Source organism: Chanodichthys erythropterus, chromosome 11, assembly GCF_024489055.1.
Source record: "Chanodichthys erythropterus isolate Z2021 chromosome 11, ASM2448905v1, whole genome shotgun sequence".
Classification (NCBI taxonomy): Eukaryota; Metazoa; Chordata; class Actinopteri; order Cypriniformes; family Xenocyprididae; genus Chanodichthys; species Chanodichthys erythropterus.
In genome coordinates this window covers 15344774-15367802 of record NC_090231.1, presented here as the reverse complement: position 1 = coordinate 15367802, position 23029 = coordinate 15344774, and the positions used below count along the sequence as shown (strand labels likewise).

Sequence of the window (23029 nt, the reverse complement as noted above, 5' to 3'; positions counted from 1 at the left end):
TGAGTAGTTTAGTGCAAATTTTCTGAAGCGAGACGATCGCTTTAAATGATAAATACATTTAATTTATTCACATATAAACACTGATCTGCAAATATAAACAAAAGCTTTCTTGCTTGATGCGTGAGAACAAACCTCATTGGTTCTTGCAGAAGCTCAAACGTGCTGTGTAACACACAAGAATTTTCGTTTACCATGTCTGATGTGTGAGTTAATGAATGTTTATATGTGAATAAAAGCCTAAATTCAATCTGTTCATCATGTAAAGCGATTGTGTATGTTTACAAAATGTGGACGAAACCACTCAATTCATATGGATTAGTTTTACAATCTCTTTATGAATGATTTGAAGTTTTAACTTTACTTAGTTTAAGGCAATCTGTTTGCATGCTTTTAAAAGTAAGGTTAACTTATTGAATTTTACAGTGTTAAAACAAATATTAAAGTTCATACTGTGGATTATTTTATGCATCAATCTCTATCCCAAATGAAGTCCATCAGTAAGGTGACATTTACTCCAAGGTAAATAATGTAATACTAGTTTAATGAACATTAGTTCAAATACGCATTGGTTCAAACATAAGCGACAGTTAGTTAAAGGGATGGTTCACCCAAAAATGAAAATTCTGTCATAATTTAATTTATTCACAAATAAACATTAATCAATGCAGTGAATGCACATACATCAAGCACATAAAAATATGGTAAACAGAAACTCAAGCCTGCTAGCTTACAACAAGGTTTGTTCTCTCGTGTCACACAAGCACGTTTGAGTTTCAGCAAGACCCAGTGAGATTTGTTCTCACACATCAAGTATGTTTGAGCTTCTGTTTATCATATTTATGATATGTACATTAATCAATGTTTATAATATGAATAAAAGCCTAAATTAAATCTATCATATAAAGTGATTTGTGTCTGTTCAGAAGACTTGGACTAAACTGCTTGATTTATTTGGATTACTTTTACAATGTCTTCATAAGCTTCATAAAGTCTTTTGGTGCAGTTTTGGGGGAATGGGCTTTCAATGGAGGGACATCTCTCAGGTTTCATTTGTGTTTTGAAAATAAACAAAAGTCATATAGGTTTGGAATGACACAAAGGTGAGTAAATGATGACAGACTTTTCATTTTTGGGTAAACTGTCCCTTTAAGGTGTTTGCTTAGTGTGTATGATGTAGAAATGTTGGAAACAGTTCTGTTAACTTACACTAATTACTAGTTTTAAATGGCAAACTAACAAAAATTTCTTAAACATAGGATTGAAATGATGCTTCATTAATTGTTTTTGCGAATTATATGAATTAAATTTACTTTGATGAATTAGAAGCTTGGTTAATAAGGCTTTTCTCTTTTCAGTTGACGCTAGCTTTTGTCTGAATCCTGATTTGCTGTTTTCACGGTTTTTGTCACTTTAACTGTATAATTTTTTGAAGGAATGTGGCAGATAAAATGCTTTGCAATGTCACAATCCATTCCAGCCCACATTAGAATAATATCTATTGAAGTTAAGTACCATTATTTTTGAGCACTTATTAAAGAAAATCACAATGACATTCTGTAAAGCTTGTCAGACCAAGCAACAGTATCCAAGGGCATAGATTCCAATCCCGTTGGTGCTCGGGGGCTTGAGCACCCATGGAAATTGTCAAGCACCCACGGAAAATACACAAGATATTTTCTCCATTCATTTTAACAAATCAAAAAATCAACTGAGATTCGGGAACCTCTCTGATTGGTGGATCTCACGTTGGGTCCCAGTGGGTCATAGTACACAAAATTCAACCATTATATTTAGCATAACAACCTGACACAAGAGCTTGTGCTGTCTGTTTTTTTGCATGATGACAAATTGCATTTTAAGTAATAAACTCCAAAATCGGCAGGTTTATCACAGAGAGAGCAACCCGACAAAAAAAAGGGGGAAAAATGCATCCATCCATAAACAAATTAATCCATATGGCTCCAGGTGGTTAATAAAGGCCTTCTGAAGTGAATTGATGCATTTCTGTAGGACAAGTATCCTTATTTAAAACTTTATAAAGTAAAATAATGAGCTTCTGGTGCGACAGCCGTACACATTCGACGTTCCGTAATGCTTTCATTTTTGGGTGAACTATCCCTTTCATGGGCCAACATGAATAAATCTAGATTTAAATTCAAAGAGACAAGATATTCTCTGCATGACCTGACATTTTATTCTTATCCAAAACGAGGCACTTAAAGCATTATGGAACTCTAAACACTCTTGTCATGTATGTTTCATTCAAAGCCGGAACACCCACCGGCAGAAACATAAATCAGCATGTATGTCCAAGGGGAATAAATTTAGCACTGATAAATGAGCACTGATTTGTTTGATAAGGTCAGGTATTATGTCTTTCAATCATACTAAAAAGAAACATGATAGACTTGTTTTATGATTTAAGTTTTTTTTTTTTTTTTTAACCCCTAGCTTAATTTGATCTGTCCTCCCAATTCTGCCATATCTATTATCAATCCTGTCTGCGTCACTTCTCTTTTTCTGTCCGTCTCTCTCTCCTCCTGCCATGTGGGCTACTGGCTTATCATGTGAGTGCTCATGAATGAAATTAAATTTTAGCCAGTGAAATTCAATCAAGGCATCCTCCCATCCTTTCTCTCACTCTCTCTTTAGTTATTAGATATGTTGTTTTCCCTCTTTTCATGCTCTCGTGCTGATCAGTGTGGCATGTGTGGTATGAGGACGCAGCTCAAGCTGGTTCCAGTAAATTTAGAGAAGGGACTTTCTGCAGTCTAAGGAGACAGCGCAGTGTGTGAAACTCACATAAACTCGGCAGCAAATTCATATCAGTTGCCAAGACGAATTGTTTATTTTGCTAGCTGAGTATGTTATTTGGAGATTCCTTAATGTGCCGAAGGTGCTAATGTGTTTACTTCCTAAACACTGAAGCAACAAGCTGAGAATATTTTATTTTTTATTTTTTTGGCTGTGTATTTGAATCGATAAGGATGTTGCATTTGTGTTGCATTGAGTGTGTTGCGATACGGTATTAGGACACTAGGCCGATCTTCGCCTGAGGAAAGACAGTAACCTTGTTTGGTGTAGGGAATTTTGGCCCTGGGGAGCCCGTCCTCTCCAGTTAATAGTAAAGAGGCCACCTCATCTCGTCTCTTCAGTAACTTGCTTGCACATTCAGGCACATTTATATTTAATGTCGCTATTATTATATTTAATGATGCCATTATCCAACACACTCTATTTCTTTTCCTTCTAAGTACTGAAAGGTTGTTTAAAGTCAGCCATACTTCCATGAATCCATTTTATGTCATTCTCTGTTTCTTTTTTCTTTTTTTTTGGCAAGTTGGATAATGGTGGTGATCTCACACATGTTCTCACAGGCTCAGCGGCACATGCGCAGTCGAGCTTGATTGTTTCGTCAAGAAATGAAACATAATTTTGTGGTAGAACGGGTTTTGTGTGTAGGAAAACACCCTTGCACTGTGAGAATTGTTTTCCTGAGGGTTTTTTTCTGTTGTAGTGTTGTTTGTGTGTGGCTGAGCCACAGTGTCACTGTGCTACCCACTCAATATACAAGGCAGGTTTGCATGCATGTCCGTCACAATGCTCTGTTATTCTGTGTACCATGTTTGTGGGTTTGTTGGCATGTGTGGCCTATTTTCAAGGCAAATCTCGTAGCTGGTTAGTGGTTTCTAGATCCTACATAGCCTTCAGCTCTACAAGTAGAGACATGAATACCAGGAATCAGTTGTCTTTTAGGACTTTCCGCCATTTGTCCAATTCAGTTCTTTACCAGGGTTGCTTGTATTCCTCAGTTATTAGTTAAAGCTGCAGTCCATAACTTTTTTTTTTTTTTTTGGTTAAAAATGATTCAAAACCAATTTGAGCAAGTACATAACCAGCCAGTGTTCAAAACTATCTCCTTACTTTAGCACGATTCACAACAGTAAGCTTGTAATAATTAGGCTTGGGTATCGAGTATCGAGTATTGATTGGAACTGGCACTAGCTTTGTGATTTTCCCGGAATCGTTCAAAAGTTTAAATTTCGATTCCTAGTTTTGATTCACAGTCCGCCGACTGGAATAAGAAACCGCTGAACACTAATGAAGAAGAGTCCACCGGAAGTGTTGGCATAACCGAGCGAGTCGAACACGGATAGCGTGCGTCGGCGGTCCAAAGTGTGGCTTCACTTTTCTAAACAGAACGAAATCTCGGCAAAATGCAGTATTTGCGGCAAGATTGTTTCGTGCATAGGAGGGTGCACGTCGAACATGATAAAGCACCTCCGAGTTCATGGAGTAGAAATAAAAGTGTGCCCCGTCTTTGATGCGCTCTGACCCCCAGATTACCTGCTGCTAATCTGGACTGGGTTTTACAAGTTGTTTCTTATTGTTTATTTGCTATTCTGCACCAGGTTAGCCCATCAGTGGGAGCACGGTAACATGTTCAAGTACCTGCAGCATTATACACTCATGTGTTTTTCATGAAGTTTTCAAAAATAAAGCTCTCTTGAGGAAAGTGTACCCCTGTGAAAATATATTCATAATTATTTAATATATATATATATATATATATATATATATATATATATATATATATATATATATATATATATATATATATATATATATATATATATATATATATATATATATATATATATATATATATATATATATATATATATATATATATATTGAAGTTCATATGAGAGTGAAGCCCTGTGAGAAATTCATAGTAAAGTTCATAAAAAGTAAAGAAAGACCGTTGGTTAGCTAGCTCATTTAATATATCCTAAACTTTTTTTGACCCTGCCTCTTAAAAGAATCGGAATCGAGAATTGTTAGGAACCGTAATCGAAACAAGGAAAATTTCAAATTTAAACGATACACAACCTTAGTAATAATGTTTTATAATAAATCGATACTGGTGGATTTCTGCTGAAAATTGGAGCATGTAGGAGTTCGTCTTTGCGTCATTACGTCACGTTTGTAAACAGAAAGGAAGGAGTCCCAGCTAGACTATGCCTATAGGATGCTGCTGGTAGCGGTTCATTTATAGCCTTTTCTCACAGCAGCTGAAATAATTAAACTTATCATTTTGATGGTGGATAGTAATCCCGAAAGGTCCAAATGACAATCATCAGTGACAAATGGAGATTCACCCATAGACAAAAGCAAAAGACTTCAGACTGCAGAGTGGCTACAGAAATTGAAATCTACAGGTAACGCTAACACACACTAAATACACAGTCATGCAATGCTGATGCTGTTAACATGAACAATTAGATAACAAAGTATAAAATAATAATTTGCATGGTATGAGTTAAGCGTTCATTAGATTTAATCATCATTGGCAGCGCGATTTATTGTAGGCCTAATGCTTTTTCCCTCAGTTGGTCAGAACAAAAGTGGCAGACATGTTACTTACTTGTTTAGATGACAATTTATGGTGAAAATTCCTACTTTGGTCATACTTCAAGACTACAGTCTGTGATGACAGCAAACATTAGATTTATCTGCGCTGAGGAGCTGTGCTGATGCACAACGCACGAGCAGATAATAATTCCGCATATGACTGCAATTGCAGGTTTCAAACAGAGATGGCAACTAAGAGGAAAATCTTATGGACACTTAGTATGTGTTATAGGGATGTAGCATGTCCAGACACATCACATTGAGTCACTTAAAGCTGCTGTCCGTAACTTTTTTTTTTTTGTGTTCAAAATGTACAAAAATTGTATAATGAGAATGTACAACATGAATCCATTTTCCAAACCGTGTTTTTGTCTTATCCTGAATCATTATGGTACACTTATAATAAGTGTTTATATTCGGACTATTTCAGACAGGACTGGGAGGACCCGCCGCAGAGTATCACAGTAACTGCGTGACTCGCCATAGACATACACAGAGAAAAGTAGCTCCGGCTACAATGTTCTTGACCCATACTAAATGAATAGTCACTTTACTTTCTCTTATGAGCAAAGTCATGTCACAGGAAGGAGAAAGAGGAAAAAACTATGTGTGTGTAAAAGTACACTACTATTCTTCTTTATAGAAAAAACAAACTGTTCTGTGTGTGTGTGTGTGTGTGTGTGTGTGTGTGTGTGTGTGTGTGTGTGTGTGTGTGTGTGTGTGTGTGTGCTTTTGTTTATATTACATTGTGGGGACCAAATGTCCCCATGATGTAATATAAACCTGAGTTCACCTACATCGTGGGGACCAGCCAGCGGTCCCCACAATGTAAATGGGTTTATAAATCATATAGAATGAGTTTTTGTGAAAAAGTAAAAGTTTGCACAGTTTCCTGTGAGGGTTAGGTTTAGGGGTAGGGGCAGGGTAGGGGGATAGAATGTACAGTTTGTTCAGTGTAAAATGCATTGAAGTCTATGGAAAGTCCCCACAATTCACAAAAACAAACATGTGTGTGTGTGTGTGTGTGTGTGTGTGTGTGTGTGTGTGTGTGTGTGTGTGTGTGTGTGTGTGTGTGTGTGTGCTTTTGTTTATATTACATTGTGGGGACCAAATGTCCCCATGATGTAATATAAACCTGAGTTCACCTACATCGTGGGGACCAGCCAGCGGTCCCCACAATGTAAATGGGTTTATAAATCATATAGAATGAGTTTTTGTGAAAAAGTAAAAGTTTGCACAGTTTCCTGTGAGGGTTAGGTTTAGGGGTAGGGGCAGGGTAGGGGGATAGAATGTACAGTTTGTTCAGTGTAAAATGCATTGAAGTCTATGGAAAGTCCCCACAATTCACAAAAACAAACGTGTGTGTGTGTGTGTGTGTGTGTGTGTGTGTGTGTGTGTGTGTGTGTGTGTGTGTGTGTGTGTGTGTGTGTGTGTGTGTGTGTGTGTGTGTGTGTGTGTGTGTGTGAGTGCTTTTGTTTATATTACATTGTGGGGACCAAATGTCCCCATGATGTAATATAAACCTGAGTTCACCTACATCGTGGGGACCAGCCAGCGGTCCCCACAATGTAAATGGGTTTATAAATCATATAGAATGAGTTTTTGTGAAAAAGTAAAAGTTTGCACAGTTTCCTGTGAGGGTTAGGTTTAGGGGTAGGGGCAGGGTAGGGGGATAGAATGTACAGTTTGTTCAGTGTAAAATGCATTGAAGTCTATGGAAAGTCCCCACAATTCACAAAAACAAACATGAGTGTGTGTGTGTGTGTACAGATTTGGCTATAGGTGATGGCCAAATGTCCTCACTTAGTAAAATATTATGACATCTGACAAGTGAGGACATTTTACTGCTCAAAAGGCTTATACTTTGGCCAAAACATATTTTTTTTTTTATTTAAATCTGGTTTTGCACATGTGGTGGGTATGGTTTAGGTTAGGTGATAGAAAATATAATTAACCTCACAAAAAAACATGATAGTCTATGCAATGTCCTCCAGTAATATAGTGAAACAAATGTGTGTGTGTTTATGCAAGTTTATGTGTTCTGCAACAAAGGAAACAAGTTGCATAATATATACTAACTTGCACTTGTCATTGAAAAATTCCTGTAAAAAAATGTAGTGTAAAATTTAACTTATTAGACAAGGCAATGTTAGAATAAATATTTATTTTAATATATTATCTGAATCATATATTAAATATTTAATAAAAAACATGATATTCAATCCATATTCACATATGTAATTCCACTTAATAAACTGTAAATAAATATTCTGTTAAATTTACAGTAAAAACCTGCAGCTGTTAAATTCTCAGTAAAAAAAAAAAAATATGATGACAATATTTTAGGTATTGCGAGATGGCAAAATGGTCTTTGTGTATTTTACAACTTAGAACTACATTTCAAGTGATATAATATAATCAAGCTACTTGAACTACGAAAAAAAAAAGCCTTTGTAAGCCGCTGTAGCTCATTTATAACGGCGTGTGTAAACAAAACGGGTGTCAATTCAAATAAACTGTCAGTAAGAAAACAAAGATCAGTCTGTGCTTCTAGCCAGTGTAGCTATTTAAAAAGATCAATAAAGAATTGACAAAGTGTCTTGTAGCTATAGTTTGTATTGGATGCTTCAAGAAATCGCTTTTGACTGTCTGAGAAGCTAAAGTTTAAACCATCCATTTTATGGTGATATGTTTGAAAGCATAGCGTCTAACATAATTACAAAACTAACTGAATTAGTCACAAAGTGAGGCGATTATATCATATAAACATGGTTAGCTTAGAAATGAAATTGAATTAATGGCTTTTCTCAACAATAAGAAAGCTTTACATAAAACATATAAACGACTGCCATTATGAGGAATCAATAATAGATTAGCGTTAGCATCAGAAAGCTCCATTAGACATGCATCTAGTTAGATTTTTAGTAAATTTGTGGTTCTCTAAAGGATGTGGGATTGTGTACATTAATATTGCTGTCCTTAATGGCAGATTGTGGCATGTGATTGCAGGGTAACAGCACTCTTGTGTTCTCTATTCTTCAATTAGCAGAATTTGTTTGTGGTAAAGCAGGATGAGGAGCCCATCTGCGCTGAAGCTAATGGCTAATGATGGCACTGAGGCTGCATTAGCCTTTGCACTGGTTCATTTTAGCCCACAGACTCATTCTGGCTTGTCTTGCTCTCCCCATGTGTCCATTTTCACTCCTCATAGATCCTTCTCTTCTCCCCTTGCTCTGCGTTTCATTTTCTCTTTCTTCAGCGCTGTCATTCTCTGTCATGGACAGCTGGTTGTCATCAGTGAGGAACAGAAAGGCGTCAGTGCAACCGTTAATTGTAAACGGAGACATGACACTTCCTCTCTACTTCTCTATATCTCTCTCCGTAGTATCTCCCTTCCTCTCGTTCTTTTCGCTTCTCTTGGTTTCTTTCTCTCCCCCTCTCACTTTCTGCAAGCGTGGGAAAGCATACAGGAAATCGTTCAGACTGTTAGGGTAGTTTTGGAGCATAACTTGCCCTGTGCCCTTCACCAATAGCATGCCCTCCAAAAAAAAAAAAAAAAAAAAAAAAAAAAAACCTCAATAACTCTCTCCCTCCCTCTTACTCATTCACGCTCTCTTCCTCTTTCTTGCTCTCTCACTTTCACCTTTAGTGGTGAACAAATGGTCTGGAGTGATGATAGATTTATGCAGTGGGGTCTCAAGTTCCACATTAAAAATGTGGATTCAAAATCGAATTTAAATCTGGAAATCAGCAAAATAAATAAATCTTGGAAATGAAGACATCAATAATAAAAAATGAAATATAAATAATGAAAAAATATTTTGCAACGCTTATGTCATGTACATTTTCCATTAAACTTCAAATGTACTCAATTTTGTATGCTGATAATATAATTTGTAATGGAAAAACGTAAGACTCATTAAAAGTGAGACTAAATACTTTATAATGTTACAAAAGATTTCTGCTTTTCTTTTCGCACTCTGAAAACCTTTCTAAACCCTGAAAGGCAGAGCAGTCTAACCGGTTTGTCCAGACTAAGAGACCGATCAACCACCTTACCTGGTTTTTAAGCTGTATTATTTTTCTTTTCTTTTTTTTCTTTTCAAGAGGGTCATGTACAATGAACAGCAGACTGATAAGCAGAGAGTTTCATCCTTTTAAAAAGTTGTGGTTTCAAACTGCCCCGAGACACAGCATGAAAACATACCCTGTAGACTGAGTAAAGATAAGAGTGCATTTTCAAAATACCTCAGGAAAAACAAAGCCCATTAATGAAACCAAACCACAGAAAAAGGAGAGATAATGGAGGAGAGATATCAGTCAGAGAGAGCTCTTCAAAGCTGTCCAGTCATGTCAGACCTGATCTAACTCCAATCTATGTGTTTTGTTATGTATTAATCTAAGTTTAGTGGCTCCCAGCCTGTTATGGCTCATAGTGGTTCATAGTTCATTCATAAGGAAGTGTGACATTATTGGCCACTGCTACTGGTCATTATTATTTGTTGAAGGTGACATGGCCTGAAGAGATTAACAGGGGTGTTTTCAGACTTTTTATATCCACTGTAACAGAATAACTCCATATATGCTAAAATATACAGTGGCCCCAAAATGTACTTTGACACTTAAAAGGATACTTTCCCCAAAAATTAAAATATTGTCATCATTTATTCACCCTCATGTTGTCCTTCCAAACCTATGGAAGCTTGTTTCCACTACAAAATACAAAAAATGTATAAGATAATTGCCACTTTTTCATCTCACAATTCTGACTTTTTTTTCCTCACAATTACGAGATATAAACTCGCAGTTTACTTTTTTCTCACAATTGCGAGTTTATATCTCACAATTCTTACTTCCTTTCTCAGAATTGTGAGATATAAAGTTTTATAATCGTGATTTATAAAGTCCAGTTCTGAGGAAAAAATAGTTTTTGACTGACTCACAATTGACCCTTCGCAGGGAGTTTGATTGACAAGCGATTTAACCAATCAGAATGCTGAATCTGCCATTTTGTCCAACAAAGCAGTCAGGAGTTAGAATATTAACCTCGTTGGAGTTAAACCTGAAAAATTATGTGTATTGACGTCTTTCCGCGTTTGAAACAACATTCATTCTCATGTACATTCATGTTTATTTGATGTTATAAATGGACTAGTAGTAAGAGATGATCAGTTTACGAGCCTCTTGAGCTGAAGCGCTACAGCAATCTGTCACAACCATGGTCACGACACATTAAAGAGCCACAAAACGATTTTAATTGTTTGAATTTCTTAAAAAAACTACACAGTTTGAAAGCTGGGACTTTGTTTAATATTATAAGTAACCTGCTTTGTCTTGGCCGTGTTTTCCGTCTCCTCTTTGCTCCGCGATGTATTTTTTACTGCGTGTGGCCTGACAGCGCCACGGCTTGTTGGACAAAGCAACAGTAACTAAGGGGGGCAGGGCTTTGTGAAGGGTCAATCGATTATAAAGTCAGAATTATGAGATATAAACATGCAATTCTGAGAAAAAAACACGCAATTGCGACTTTATATCATGCAATTATGTCTTTTTCTCACTCATGTGATTTATATCATGCAATTCAAAAAAAGTCAGAATTCAAAAAGAAATCAGAGTTTTTCTTCTTTTTTTTTTTAATTCTGTGGTGGAAACAAGCTTCCATACAAACCTATATGACTTTGTATGACCTGTATTATTATTTTGAGAATTTATTGTTAACATTCTTAAATAGCTTCTTTTGTGCTTCACAGAAGGAAGTCATACAGGTTTGGAATGACATAAGTGTGGGAAAATGTAGACCAAACGTTTTGGGGAGAACTATCCCTTTAAGTCAGACTTGAGGATGAATGATTTATCATTGTTGAGAACACAGTATGCCATGTGGTATCTATGTGGTACAAATTACATTTAACTGAATATACAGTAAATATAGGTTTCGTGGCGTTGTGAGCTCGCTTCAGTGCACATCAAGAGCTCATATCGACCGCAAAGGGGGTGCTCGTGAGCACACTTCTGAAACTTAAAATGACAAATGGGACACCCTACGGTCTCATGGACTTAACGGACATGTGCACGCAGCAGCACAAGACCAAATGTGCATAAGAAGTGTGCCATTTGGAACAGGGCCTAAAGGTGTGGTCACACTTGATGTTATGCTGCATTCACTTCCAATCACACACATGTGAATCTGGGACAGTCAAAGTGATCTCTTCGATATTTTGTCTGTTACTCAGTCAAAGTTCAAGTAACTCTAACCTGTGAATTTGCATATAGTGAAAAGATGTTTGGCAAACAGAGGATTTAAACGTCACCTTGTGTGACCACAGTTTTAAGTTCATGGAGCCAATTACTCATGTTCACACAGGTTTCCTAACTGTAACCACTAACTGAAAACAAGTCAGTGTTATGACTTTCCTTAAAACAAATGACACTGGTATCTAATGCAGTGAAATTTATACATTTAAGAATAGCTTAAAGGGTTACTTCAGGATTTAGCATTAAGCTTTGTATTAGTAGAATACCACTAGTATTTTCGAATTAGCATGCTTTCCCCCTTCATATCAGCCCGAGATGAGAGATTTATGCATTTTTTTTCTGTAAAAAAGCCTCCGATGACGCAAAAATCGTGATTTTGCATCATTTCTATAACGGTGTCATCTCCAAACTTCGGTTGTTTGATGGCCCGCAGCCACTGTTTACATCGCTTAAACTTAATCGGAAAATGATGGAAACTTACTTGTCCTTTCCTGGTTTTTGGTGTACATCGAGGTACAAAGCAATTTAGCACCATTTTGCTGTAAATGTATGAACTAACTCACGATTTCTTTGTTTGAATTTTCCTGGTAATGCTGCCTGTAACCGATAGGCGTGGTTTGGGCGTGGCCTCGCAAGGGCAACAAAACAAGTGCATTCTGGGAGTTGCTGTCTTTCATCCACATTAGTCAAAAATACATTTTCTGCCTTTTCTCAGTCTAGAAAGCTCCAAATTCAAAAATAATTTCACATTTCTACTACAAAAATGACCAATTTTAAATACACATTCATCTTTCCAGGGGTGAAGTCCCCCCTTAAGTGCAAATACAAACCTGATCTCATGTGAAAACATAAGTATTTTATGACGTGATGAAATTTTACAGAGATTTTTAGAATAAAAAAAAAAAGGAAAACCATAAAGGTCCACCTCTACTGCTAAACTCAACCAGTAGTGCATAAGCAGATCACACAAATGAGATGTCACATTTCATACAAATTATCTACCAATTTGCCAAAACATAAAATATGACGTCTGACTCCATGAGAGTTTATTGCAAATGCTGGTTGAGGACATTGTAAAAATGAAACAAATCCCTCAGAAATGATACACATTTACACACACAGACAGGAAATTTGTTTTCTGGGTTGATAATATAATGGTTTCCTTTTGTTCATATCCTTGTCCTTCTTTCTTCCTCTACAAGTAGGCTTTTATTCCTGACATCTAATTTTCATGTTATAGATGGCGCTGGACTCATGCCTGAAAATCAAGCCTGTACAAGCCATCATTAATACTCAGTGGTCATATGTTTCCCTCATTGTTTTCTCTAGGTTTATAATATAATATAATATAATATAATATAATATAATATAATATAATATAATATAATATAATATAATATAATATAATATAATATAATATAATATAATATAATATAATATAATATAATATAATATAATATAATATAATATAATATAATATAATATAATATAATATATATAAAATATAATGTGTGTATATATATATATATATATATATATATATATATATATATATATATATATAAAATATAAATATATATATATAAATAATATAATATAATATATATATATATATATATATATATATATATATATTATATTATATTATATTATATTATTTATATATATATATATATATATATTTATATTTATATATATATATATATATATATATATATATATATATATATATATATATATATATATATATATATATATATATATATATATATATATATATATATATATATATAAAATATAAATATATATATATAATATAATATAATATAATATATATAAAATATAATGTGTGTATATATATATATATATATATATATATATATATATTATATTATATTATATTATATTATATTATATTATATATATTTATATTTATATTATATTATATATATATATTTATATTTATATTTATATATATATATATATATATATATATATATATATTTATATTATATATATAGCACTTAATGTACTGCTCAGCTGAAAGAGGGTTTTCACTCTTATGTGGTGGCAAAAGAATGACAGGAATCACAAACTCCTGACCCAGACCAATTTGATTATCTGCAGAGAAGAAAGAGAAAGAGGAAGAAACAGAAAGGCAAGAGAGAGAGAGAGAGGGGGTGGAGGGATAAAGCTGGAGCGACAGACAGGCGACAAGGTTAACAAAGCTGTCCTATGTTGATGTGGTGCGGTGAGGATGAGTGATAGAGGGAGGGTCACTGAAATGAAGAAATACATGATCTCTTGTGACATTTTCTGTTTTCCTGTTTCACCTTTCGGTGTGTCTTTCAATGCAAAAGTGCTTAGTTCTCTGTTGACTCTAAGCTAGCCTCCTGAAGCCTGACTTTTGACTATCGCAGGATGCCTGGTCCAATTTGCAGTTCAAACCGCCCACTTAGACAGGAAGAGATTGCTGTGCTGACATAGTAGTGCTGCGGCAAAAAAATTTTTTTATTATTATTATTATTTTTTTTTTTACCAAAACATTGAACATACGTTCTGATTTTCATTCATGTTTATTTTGTGCTGTAACTAGTAGTAAAGAGGAAGATCGCCACATTTATTGTTTGAATTTTGTGATGGAATTCATACAGAATTTGAAATCTGAGACTTTTTCATATCAAAAGTAACAGAGCACAAAGCTTTTTGCCATTACTGGATGGGAGGCTGAAAACAGCATAGACTAGGGATGCACCTATACCATTTTTTCATATCTAATCTAAATCTAAATCAGTATTCAAAATTATTGTCCAATACAGATCTGATACCAGTGCTGTTTTTTTCTTGATCATTAGACTATCTGTAACTCTGTTTGTGTGTGCGGAAGTGATGATCACTATCTTATGTGTTAAACACAATCCACTAACTGCACAGTACTTCATTATAGAGAAAAACAACAAATGAATAAAAATATAAGCAATCTACAACAAATACATATACATTATAAACTAGGTGAGTGGATAATTCAGCAGCAAAAGTACTTCTAGAAAAAACTTTGGTGCACAGCAGTTTTTATAAAATCTAAACATTTAGTGAAATACATCATTTAATAGGGAAAAAGTAAAAGTGAACAAGTGTAGTGCTAAATCTGCTAAAAATGTTAATAAATATATATATATAATACACACATTATGTAAACAAACCTTTATGTTAGATTAATGGCTATTAATCAGTTTTACAGCACTAATATAAATATAAAATATAAGAAAATAAATAATATAACATTTAAAGATGTTTATTTTAAATATATTGTGCAGCTTTTTAATGGGGGAAAAAGATATTATAGATCCAACAGAACAAGATTTTTAATAATTTTTCAGTGTGCAAAACTATAAAAATATTAAAGGCTCCACTATAGAGCAGCACAAATTGCTTATGCATGTCCTGGCTGCAGAATGATGTACTTAAAGCAACATGGACAGTTTATTAAGCATTTTTTCTTCAGTTTTAAATTCCAGTCACTGTGTGCATGATGCTAATTCATAGACCTCTCCACTCCACTGTTGTGATCTAACAGACACCCGGTAGAGAGTACCACACCGTTAAGAAACAACCATAAACCCCAGCAAGATAAAGTAATTTTATGCAAATCCACAGACCTTTATCTAAAGTTCAAATACAGTAATGGGAATATTGAATCATCTCAGAGAGAGTTGTAACCAAACACGACACTCTGTTTGAATGCTGAATGGAGTATGAGTACACACAGTATCCGACTTGGATCAGTCCCGTCTAGATAAAAAAAAGAAGCAAAATTTTCAGTATCTGAGCAGATACCGATACTGAATATCAGGTCGGTGCATCCCTAGCATAGACCAAAAGATTGTTTTTGGGATTGACGAATCAAGATATAAGCTCATCAACAAGAAGATTGATTAAATTCCATACGCGTCCATACATCTGACATGTTTACCTGCTGTAGCTTATCCACATTTTGACACTGGCACAGTAAAAGCACTTCTTAAACCTCTCTGGTTCGCACAATGATTTTGGCCTTTGGCAGATCTGTTTTTCCTCAGAAGCTCTTGTTTTATCATATTAATTTCCAGGTGGACTGATGATTTCCAGAGGTTGCATAAATCAGATTGGAACTGCTCAACCTTGTGAAAAAGTAAATGCCTAATATTTGGTTTGACAGCACTCAGCAGCAAACACTGTAACTAAACACCACCTGTAATTTAATATGAGTCTTTCAAATCTCTGTTGAGGAATCTTGGCTCATTCTTCCTTGCAGAAAAGCTTTGACAGATTGTTACAGTTGGTCTTGAACCAGTCCTGCCACATCACCTCTGTAGGATTCAGGTCAGGGCTTGAACTAGGTCACTGTACATCCCTAATTTAGTTTCTTGTCAGCCATTCTGGTGTGGAATTGCTTCTGTGTTTTAAATCATTGTCTTGCAGCATCACTCAATTACAATGAGGCTTCAGCTCACACTCAGATCATGATCAGACATTCTTCTGGTTTATTTCTTAAGCCAGCTCTTTTGGAATTTACTTTTAATGTGGCATTATGAGTATGTGGAAAATTTGAAGTGAGCACTGCTCTTTGATTGAGTGGTTAAAAATTATTATTAATAATAAATATTTACTCGTAATTTAGACTTAACACAGGCATACTGTACAGCAACCAATCATAACACAACTAAAGCTTTGTTAGTGTATACTGTACTATTTTGCATTATATCTTTTTTTCTAATACATTAATGAAAACGATTTGTGTTTCAAGTTTTCGTGGTCTAATATGAAATTTATTATTTGATCTTTGGTGTTATTTCAGTGTGAGAAAAATGAAGTTAAAGAAGGAACCAGGAAATAATAAATACTTCATTCCACTTTACCACTTTTTAGAATGTCACAGGTTGCCGTCTCTTAATTGCGGTAATTAAGGCGTGAACGCAGTTTTGATTCAATAGGAACTGTAAAAGGAGGCTGCTGTTTGTTTGCGGTGTTCCATGACCAACGTCACTATTTTAAATGCACTATGATAGTGGACTAATATAGGGAACAGTGAATGGGGGTAATTTCAGATATAGTTTCTGTCTGTTTCTCCCTCTCATTGTTTCTTTTTAAATCTCAAATCATCAGGGATCAGTACAAATGTCCGTAACCTTGAGTGAAACAAGAGAATGGGACAAGGGAAAATCAAACCTGACTCTGTATGGTAAGGTGTGTTGTTCTCATGGGTGTTATGTTTCGACAATGCCACTCAAAGCCATGGGATTTTACCTTCATTACAGTTGTCACACACACACTTGCTCACTCTCAACACCCATGTGCCCGCCCCAGTGCCAGACACGACAGGAAGTCACTGTTGCCAGGGCTACATAAGGAAGTTACAGCATGATATGTTCACAGACACATGGTAGTTTCCCTTTCACCAAAATCGTCTGTGTGTGTGTCCTCTCTTGTGCTCACGAATTTGTGTTCATTAATCAGCAGGGGAAGCTGTATTTCATGTTGAGGGCTTTCTGTTTTGGGAGATTAATTGTTGCTCATAGTTAACGTCCCACAAGAGGCAACAAGAAGGCCATCACTCCAGGGTGCAGGGCAGTGAACAGCCCCTGGGGCTTTGTGGAAGAAATTATGGGAAAGGTAGTACAGGGGACGTCACTTCTTTCATGCATATGACCTCTGCACTCACTCATCTCCTCATATAAATCACCTTTTAACATGGAAAAAGTAAATACAGTAAATTGGGGTCAGGGTGTGGTGGCTCACTATTGTGTTGTATTGTAATAATAGCATGAATGACTGTACCCTGGAGATTCCCGTTTGTTCTCTCTCACTCTCTGTCTCTCACCCACACACAGGTTTGTTTTGCTATCAAAGTGAGGACATTCCATAGACTTAATGGTTTTTATACTGTACAAACTGTACATTGTCACCCTACACTACCCCTACCCCAAAACCTACCCATCACAGAAAACATTCTGCATTTTTAATAAAACATTGTTTAGAATGTTTTTCAAGCTATTTTAAATATGAGGACTCATGAAATGTCCTCATATTTCATGTTTGCGTCATAATACCAGTGTAATACCCATGTCCTTATACAAATTTGTGTCCTCATAAATCACAAAAACAAGTACACACAGACAGACGGACACACACTCACTCTCTCTCTCTCTCTCTCTCTCTCTCTCTCTCTCTCTCTCTCTCTCCATAGGTGGAATAATTCAATTCAATTAAATTAAAAAGATATGTATATATAATTTGTATTTATTATAAAATAATAAAAAAAATCAGTATTAAACAAGATATTTAAATCCCCCTGTGGTGAAAATCAAGTTTTTCATGAGTGTATATGTCTATGTGGTGTTTTTAATGTGCTTTAATACAAACCATGTGCAAAAAAACATAATTGCTGACTATTTTCTCTTTAAAACTGCAAAGACTGCAGTGAAATCGCTGGTGTTTCTGACATCACAAACTACCTTGTTTTGAGTTGAAATTAACTTATTGTTTTTCTTGTAGAGACCATGAAATGCTTGTTTCCTAGATGAGCTGTCAGTTATACAGTGTTACCCTGGGCAGCAGCCGTTATTCAAAAATATTTCATATATTTGAATATTTGAATGCCGTGCTTGACCTTTTGGAATGGAGTATTTCAGTGAACTGTGTAATGATCTTTGACAACCATCTGTAGGCCTACATACATAGACAAATAACTAGTAAACATGATGGCTATTCATGTGTTTTTCTGGTTTATATAATTTGACACTCTGTCAGCTGTTGTCATGCTGATGTAAGTTAACAAGTCAAGGCCAAAGTCAGGTGTGTAAGGTAAATGCTGTAATCCAGAACAGAGCAGGTGATTTTCTCTGTGTCTGTGAGGATGCTGGGTTGATCTGGAGTGAAATCACTGCCACAAGTACAAGAATGTTTGTGTCTATAAGTGTATTTGGTGAATGTATTGTGTTTCTCTCACTGCACTTTATAAATGACATAATAATACTACAGTGACATTGTGGCATTGACAATGTGGCAGTGGCAGTGACATTGTGGGCTAAATATTAAACTTTAGGTCAACAGTCTTTGCTCGCCAGGAATGAGGGGAATGTATGTATGCTAGGAAAAGCCGCACACTTGCATACGCGCTTGTGCTCACATGCTTGCTCAATTTTCAGGAAGATATTTCACAAGTCTGAGCCTGTAGCAGTTTGTCGGATGCAACCTGTTACCATTGAGGTTACGTTATTTTACATCTGCACTGTGATAAACATAGCTTTGTGTGTGTGTTTGCTGTAGGGATATGGATTGTTTTTTTTTTTTTTAATTCATTGTTTATGTCATAGTGTTTAATAAATGTAAGCTTTCAGTTTTTGTTTTGGTATGCATGAACTCTGAGGTGGAAATCTCATATTACTTGTTTATATTTATAGTCACACCCATAGAGGGGTGGGGGATGGGGGAGCAGGGCTACATCAAGCCTACATCTCAAATAAATTAGGTTTTAACTTGAATGTATTCACTTTTATTATTTTTTTTTATTTTTTATATATATATATATATATATATATATAATTTATTTTTATTATATTATATTTTAAATATTTTTATTTTATTTTATATTTTATTTCTTTTTTTTTTTTTTTTTTTTTTTAATTCTAAATAAATACTTTTAAAAACATTCTGTTGTACATGTACTGTATGGACGGAGTAACATCACTGGCTCAGAAATTTGTGAAATAAAAAGTCCCAGTATCTGAAAATGAATCATAAAAACATAAATAAATTGTCCCAGTATCACTTCAGAGAGCCAGTATTACTGTACATGATGAGTCAATAGCTGCAGGGAAAAGATACGTACGTGTGTGTGTGTGTGTGTGTGTGTGAGAGATTTATGAGGACACAAATTTGTATAAGGACTTGGGTATTTTACTGGTATTATGACATAAACATAAAATATGAGGAAATTTCATGAGTCCTCATGAAAATCGCTTTAAAAACATACTTAATGTTTTATTAAAAAAGTAAAAATGCAGAATGTTTTCTGTGATGGGTAGGTTTAGGGGTAGGGGTAGTGTAGGAGGATAAAATGTATAGTTTGTACAGTATAAAAACCATTACGTCTATGGAATGTCCTCACTTAAGTGTGTGTGCGTTTTTGTTTGTTTGTGTATGGGTCCATCCTGCTGGACCTGTTTGGACTGGAACCTTTAGCAGACTTCGACCAGTAACCAATGACACTCGCACACACTCTGGGGAACGTTCAACTCAGCAACTTCATCCGCACTGTTGCACTCCATGGTGGAAGGGGGACAAGAGTACAGGAAAGAGAAAGATGATAAAGAACTAGAGAGAAAAGGAGGGGCTCCTCTGCTAGAGCAAGTATTTACAGTCCAGATCTGCTTTGTTTATTGTTGAAGTTTACAAGCACAGTCCTCCAACCACTGGCCCAGCTCATTTACTCAGCTATTTTCTTTACGAGCCCACAAACATTTGAAGCAGAAGAAGTGAGTGATATTTATCTGAGATGTGAATCCTGAAGTGTTGAGTGAATCTGTCATGAGGTTAAAGTTCACTCTAAACTTATGACTTCTTCTCCGCTTCAGTGACCGTATTCTTTACTTTGTCAGTGCTTGTGTATGTGGTGTGTCAGGGATTCTCTGGACCTCTGTTCAGTGTTATTTCATTCCAGATTGCTCTTAAAGATCTGATGAAATTACTTGAAGAGCACCGTTTTCTTTTTACTGTGTTGACATATTTTCCTGAAACAGACTGGACATATTAACTGCCCTTCCTTTTTTAAGCTGTTAGCCATGATTTGCTACTTCCTAGTCGGTGACAGGTGTTTTTGGGGGGCGGGGCAATCTTATTCTAGAGATAATCTGATTGGACAGAAATCAGTACAGGATATTAATCAATATTTTTTCCCAGGACAGATAAAGTGTTAAATGATCTCATTGAAATCACTGATCTCAGTTGTCGCGGTGCAACAGCTTGAGGCGGTCTACACTGGATGCGACTGTTGTAAATCTTTGTTCTTCATATCAGAAATAGTGCAACCGCAACTGGAATACATCAGAAATAGAACGTGGCCTCAGTTTACTCTCAGGGATGTGTCGTGTTGCCACGCCACATCTAGTGTAGACAGTATCACTAATTATATGGGGTTCTGTTGTCTTTTGTCACGTCACATTGCTCTGCACGCGTCCAGTGTAGACATAACCATATAGCCTTCTAAAAACTACATTGAACACCTTAGCAACTGTAGCAACTTAGCAACCAGTCACAACACCCTAGAAACATGGTGGCGAGTTTTGCACAAACAAGCACTGCTCCCACTAATAAAAAGTGCAAATATAGTTTTCCAGTTGTTTGTGATTTACTGGATAAGGATTAAAATTTTTTAAAAACTTGTTATAACTTTATATGTATGTATGCATTCATCCATTCATTCATTCATTCATTCATTCATTCATTCATTCATTCATTCATTCTTTTATTTATTCATTTATTCATTTATTTATTGTTTATCATCATTCATTTTTATTTTTTAGCATTTATTTTATCATTTATTTTTATTTATCATTTATTTATCATCATTTATGTATTTATTTATTATCATTTATTATTGTTTTCATTATTTTTTTCATTCTTTTTTATTTTATCATTTTTTATTTTTATAGCTTTAATAACTCAAGTCTGTGGGAATCCTGGATCTTTAAAGAAAAAAGAAAAAAAAACTGTTATTGTTGAGGGGGTGAATTAAGAACTACCTTGGCCCCCTTGAAAGTGTGCTGAGGCCCCCTAGTGGATCCAGGCCTCCTGTTTGAGAACCAAGAATAAACGAGAACATGTATTATTTGGTTGTATATTTGTAACACATCATCTCTTTTTCACTACAGGAAGTGGAAATCCTGGACATCAGTCAAATCAGGGACACCAGGACAGGGAGATTTGCCAAGATGCCAAAGGTATGTTTTTAATTGTGCCAGTGTTGGAAAAAGTCAGTATAAAGGTTATGTTTGAAAAGGATTCATATGTCAGGAGTGTGCGTGGGTGATAAACTTTGCCTGTGTTTGTAGGACCAACGTATACGTGATATGCTGGGTTTGGGCAAAGGAGAAGGGAATTCAGACTCAAAGCTGCTAACTGTTGTCTATGGCAATGACCTGGTCAACATCTCCTTCCTCAACTTCCAAGCTGTGCAGGATGGCTATTGCAAAGTAACCACGACGACCGGTCCCTGTCACCTAGATACCATGTCCATGCTATCGCTCCCTCTCCCTCTGTCTTGTTTTTTCACTTTCTACCTTTGCAAGTGTGCGCTCTGAATGAATAATATCAGATGACTCTCCTTTTATTTTTTTCCTCTCTCTTCAAAATCTTGGCACACACAAACTTTGGATTTATTTATAGGATTATCATATTTACATAATAAATGCATGAGTTCATTTATACACATTTGTTTTCTATTATGATTGGCTTTTCCAGGTGTGGACTGATGAACTGTTTAAACTTGCCACAAACATACTGTCCCAGAATGCTTCCCGCAACACCTTCTTATTCAAAGCGTGAGTACTCTGTTTGTGTGTGTGTGTGTGTGTGTGTGTGTGTATATATATATATATATATATATATATATATATATATATATATATATATATATATATATATATATATATATATATATATATATATATATATATATATATATATATATATATACAGTACAGTCCAAAAGTTTGGAACCACTAAGATTTTTAATGTTTTTAAAAGAAGTTTCGTCTGCTCACCAAGGCTATATTTATTTAATTAAAAATTCAGTAAAAACAGTAATATTGTGAAATATTATTACAATTTAAAATAACTGTTTTCTATTTGAATATATTTCACAAAGTAATTTATTCCTGTGATGGCAAAGCTGAATTTTCAGCATCATTACTCCAGTCTTCAGTGTCACATGATCATTCAGAAATCATTCTAATATGCTGATCTGCTGCTCAAGAAACATTTAATGTGTACAATTGTACAAAATATTTGTGTACAATATTTTTTTTTCAGGATTATTTGATGAATAGAAAGTTCAAAAGAACAGTGTTTATCTGAAATCTAATCTTTTGTAACATTATAAATGTCTTTACTGCCACTTTTGTTTGATTTGATGCATCCTTGCTGAATAAAAGTATTCATTTCTTTAATTTCTTTAAAAAAAAAAAAATAAATAAAAATTCTTTCTGACCCCAAACTTTTGAACGGTACTGTATAATGCTACAGAAGCTTTGTATTTCAGATAAATGCTGTTCTTTTGAACTTTCTATTCTGTATATATATATATATATATATATATATA

At 35.0% G+C, this 23029-nt stretch overlaps 1 protein-coding gene across 2 annotated transcripts in view; it reads left to right on the top strand.

Moving 5' to 3' along the window:
- Positions 1-23029, top strand: part of plcb3 (phospholipase C, beta 3 (phosphatidylinositol-specific)) — a 61630-nt gene that overhangs the window by 16224 nt on the left and 22377 nt on the right. For both annotated transcript variants that reach the window (XM_067401851.1, XM_067401850.1), the window contains exons 3-5: positions 21582-21650; positions 21762-21902; positions 22171-22250. In XM_067401851.1, coding sequence (XP_067257952.1) covers positions 21582-21650; positions 21762-21902; positions 22171-22250 — 290 coding nt within the window. The remainder of the gene's footprint in view (positions 1-21581; positions 21651-21761; positions 21903-22170; positions 22251-23029) is intronic.